The 4,484-nt window shown below is 37.4% G+C and overlaps 1 protein-coding gene across 1 annotated transcript in view; it reads left to right on the top strand.

Annotated features, from left to right (window-relative positions):
- The first annotated feature begins 966 nt into the window (after positions 1-966).
- foxj3 (forkhead box J3) overlaps positions 967-4,484 on the top strand; it is a 99,271-nt gene continuing 95,753 nt past the window's right edge. Inside the window, exon 1 of the mRNA XM_037678742.1 lies at positions 967-1,392. Within this exon, the coding sequence (XP_037534670.1) occupies positions 1,072-1,392 (321 nt within the window). The 5' untranslated portion in view covers positions 967-1,071. The remainder of the gene's footprint in view (positions 1,393-4,484) is intronic.

Below are 4,484 nucleotides of genomic sequence, written 5' to 3'. Positions count from 1 at the left end.
TAGTACTGGTTGAGCACAATTACACTTTGCACACAACTATTTGAAACATTTCTTATTTGACCTGTGGAATGCTATCAAGAATGTTTTGATTCCCTGCAAACTCAGGTTTGCACATGCTCTAGCAGACATACGTGCATGCACACATGCACGCACGCATGTGCACACACACAAATAGTGAGCATGTTTAGTCAAGTGTAACAATCCCACAACTTAAAGTGGATTCCTCAAACTCTACTGTTACCCCTTCTTTCAGACAGCCTGAAGTGCCACCACTGTTTGTAACCCCCATACATTCTTGTATTCTCTTGTGTTTGTAACTTTTGGCCTTTCTGCGCAGCTCATCTATTTTAAGACTGGGATGGCCGTGTGCCGAAAGGGACAGTGAGACAGGTTGTTGCTGGCTGCGTTCTGCACAGCATACTGACACACATCTCACAGAGGACAGTTTGCAAAATGACTACCGTATAGCTGGTTTGTTTGTGACCGAAGCGCCGTTTAGCCGAAGCAAAACATCAAGCAGGCAACAGGGAAGGAAATAGAAGGGGCTCACTCACTTCAAGTGTGTCGGAATTCCTCCTGAGCCTTTCCCCCATTTGGCTGGCAGTTGTGAAAACAATTGCCTGGCATTTACTTTGTCTGTGCAGATGGAGTCGCAGCTATGAGTCAGCTTTGAGAGCAGCAAGTGGTGGAGAAAGTGGTGGGTTTGTGATCTGTAGCACAGAATATAAGGATAATTTGTAAATACATTTGTTTAATGTTGTGGAAACTTGACAAAACTGGTTTATTGCCTTTTTCTTTAACTGCAGTGTTATCCATTTGCTCGTTTCCCAAGTTAACATGAAATGTGGAAAATATTTTTGACTAATAAAAGCCTGTCTCTCTCTTGTGTCTCTAGGCACTCAGAAGATGCGATGCTAATGTCCTGAGCTATAGGAGTCCTGGTTTCTTCCCCAAGTTTGTCTGTTCCCACATTTGGAGCACTTTCAGTCAAGTCATCAGGCACCTTCTTCAACTGCCACTTTCAGCTTCCCCATTCTTACCTCATTCTCTCCTGCCCAGCCTGCCGTCACCATGACGTCGGAGCTGGAGAGCAGCCTGACCTCCATGGATTGGCTTCCTCAGTTGACCATGCAAGCAGCCATCCGCAAAAGTGACGCTCAGAATACCCACGGGCCCGGCATGGGCAAGAAGAACACTCTTCTGGATCACAACACCACATTGGATCAAGAAGAAGTGCAGCAGCAAAAGGATGGCAAGCCTCCGTACAGCTACGCCAGTCTCATCACGTTTGCTATCAACAGCTCGCCAAAGAAGAAGATGACGTTGAGTGAGATCTACCAGTGGATCTGTGATAACTTTCCTTATTACAGGGAGGCGGGCAGTGGCTGGAAGGTAAGGACAAAACTGATCTACGCTAGTAATTATGCAGATTGAAAATGTTCAAGTTCATTCAAATGCAGAAGTAATAATTACAGGTTGTAGTTTAACTTAAAGAATGTGCAGAATCACATATTTGTGGATTACAGTAATATGGGCTTATGAGGCTGTTTACAAGCAGCTCAAAATACTGTATTCAGATATACACAGTCACATCACACCTAGTGCAGTCAGTGAGCAACAAACATGATTTTTCTGTAAAGAAATTCAAAATATTCAGACATCTGAACTATAGTATTTTGACATTACTACAACTAGCCATTTGAATCTGTTTTTTTTTTTTTTTTTTGTTGGGTTATCTTATAATAGACTTAATTACCTAACAGATGCAAAATAAGAAAAATAAAAGATCCAAATTATTAGTGACTTCACAGAGCTGTGTTGATGTGTGTAGATTTGAACCTGGAAAAATACACCACATCCTGTAATCCTCTTTAATTTAAAAAATCCTGAAAAAAAAAAAAAACACAAAACATTTTTTAATTTAAAAGGGTACTGATAAATATTGCATTTAAATATTTAGTAAAATTTTGAATATGAATGTAGTATCTTCAGAATATTCCCAAGAATTGTCATTTAATTATCAATTAATAATATTCTGGTTTGTGAACAGGCTTTCTCATAGATGTCTGCTCAACTGTCTGTTTTGGGTCATGTCAATTTAGCAGGTGGTCCTACATTGAAGATCAGGATGATTGCTGTTTAGACAGACCAATCATGTGCAGATACAACTGGTCCAAACCACCTCCAGAGGTGAATTGAGTGCAAACATTTTCAGTGCAGATTAAGAGTTCAGACCTATATTTAGCATTATCTGATTGCAATCGGATAGCTAAGGACAGAAATTGGTGACAAATGTGAACAGACCCTATGCCATTCTTGTTTTTTTTTTAATCCGTGAAGGGCTAACAGACAAATTGATTTACAACAAGTTGGCAAGTATTTCTTTTTGTTAAACCAAATACAATATTTGTATTTTATTGCTAGTCAAAGCAAAATTATTATTTATAATAATTTTAATTGCTGACCTCATCAATGATGAGCAAATGAGAACATGCTTAGAAGAGTTTGAATTAATTATCTTTTAAATCCTTTTTTAGTTTGTGCTTGGCATCTCAAACAAAGTTCAATTTTTTTAGTTATTGCCATTGTCACATCCTAGAAAGCTTAAAGTAAAACTATGAGTGCACCAAATCACACTAAGTGTCTTGCTCCTCTGAATGAAAAATGCCGCAGCCCTGAGAGAACCATATGAAGTGTAAAACCCAGGATTAATATTCAGACAAGTGGCCCCTATCTGCACGAACACAGACTAAATAGCCCATTCATGGGTGGTATTATTCATTGCAGATGCTTTGATAGGAGAAGGCCATTATGCAGAAGGAGAAAGCCAGTGCTGTGTCATCATCTCAAGGAGCTCATGATATATCGAGATGAAGCTATGCTGATTGCCTTTTAAAGGGCCCAGATGGAAATTGATATTAGAATGAGTTTTCCAATCAGTCGGCGTTTATTGGAAATAGAATCTTAGGCACTGCTTTATTGCAGTCAGACAAGATGTATGAAGCCCATTTCCTTGGGTGACAAGATCTGGTGTGTGCCCAGGCAGCATGGAGGTATGTGCGTGTGTTTGTGTGTGCGTGTAGGTGAGGATGAGATGAGAAATCATGTGTTATTTTAAATGGATTGATTTTAGCTTTTGTGGAAAGGCCTTTTGTAAGGAAATTGTTTCATTTTGCAACTACTGTTTCCTCTTTTACCTTCATCATTACTTATTTAGTTGTCAGTAACACTGCAGCACATGTGCTGTCTTGATTTGAGTTACAGGCACACTGGTTTCAGCTCTTTTATGTGTACCACCTACCTTTGTGTACAGTGAACTGTTAAATTCAGTACCAAATCTTATTTTAAAGACCTTATCGCAATGTTGCCGGATTATTTTTTTTACTGTATTTGAGTTTAACAAATGGAGCCGCAAAGTATATGGCACTTTTTGCCAAACCTAAAAAGCAAAATGTTACCTTTTATCAGAGAGCAACAATGAGGAAAAATGTTCAAGGATGGTGTGGCTTGAAATGGACAAAAGTGAACTCATTTTAGTATTGACTTTTTATTTCTTATAAATCTCAGGGTGGGATTGAGTAGAAAAACTTTAATAACTGTAGACAGCATTCAATTTTAAATTGACATCCATACAATTTTTATATTTTTTAACGTAGGTGACTTAAGTGAGAAGTAAACTGATTCTTCTCACAGAGACACTACGCTATTCCAACTTAGTTACTTATTTTAACTGTAGATTCAAAACAAAGGAAGAAGTTGTATTTATTAATCAAAGTTTGGTTATTGCACTTTTGGCATGTTTTTGCTTTTTAGTGGTCAAACATTATGTTAAGACCCATCCATGACTTTGAGGTTTGGAAATGGGATAACAAAAGATAAGATTTGCAATTAGATAAAGGCTGGAATAATTAACATTATTCAAATTGGCTTTGTGATTATTTGTTTTTAATAGTGAATCATATAAAGAATATTTGCATCATAATTTACCAAAGCACTCTTTTTTTATCATTATTTAGGAGGTCCCCCATTATTTCTCTCAAATATATTGGATTCTGAATGGAGTAAGTTTCTTTTTACTGTCAGGTGTAATATAGATTGACGTAATTTGAATGACATTTTTAGTAAGAGTGTAGGTAGTAAAATTAGTCAGCGTTGGTGGAAACTGACGCTCTTAAAGCACTTTCTAGTTTAGTAATAGCTTGCACAGATCGTCAGATTCTGTTCTGTGGGTTGCAACAGTAGAAATACCCTCAGATAAAAAGTGTGAAAAACCACATCACTCTAACCAGGATGTTGTACAGCTCAGGAAACTGAAAAAAGCAGTTTGGAGCTGCATTCATGGGCAATAGCCTACGTCACAGGTATATATACATATACATATACGTATATATACATATACATATACGTATATATACATATACGTATATGTATATATACACGTGTATATACATATACGTATATGTATATATACACGTGTATATACA

Source organism: Nematolebias whitei, chromosome 7, assembly GCF_014905685.2.
Source record: "Nematolebias whitei isolate Nwh7 chromosome 7, NemWhi1, whole genome shotgun sequence".
Lineage (NCBI taxonomy): Eukaryota > Metazoa > Chordata > Actinopteri > Cyprinodontiformes > Rivulidae > Nematolebias > Nematolebias whitei.
The sequence above is the reverse complement of the archived record's forward strand: the minus strand, read 5'-3'. Positions and strand labels throughout refer to the sequence as shown.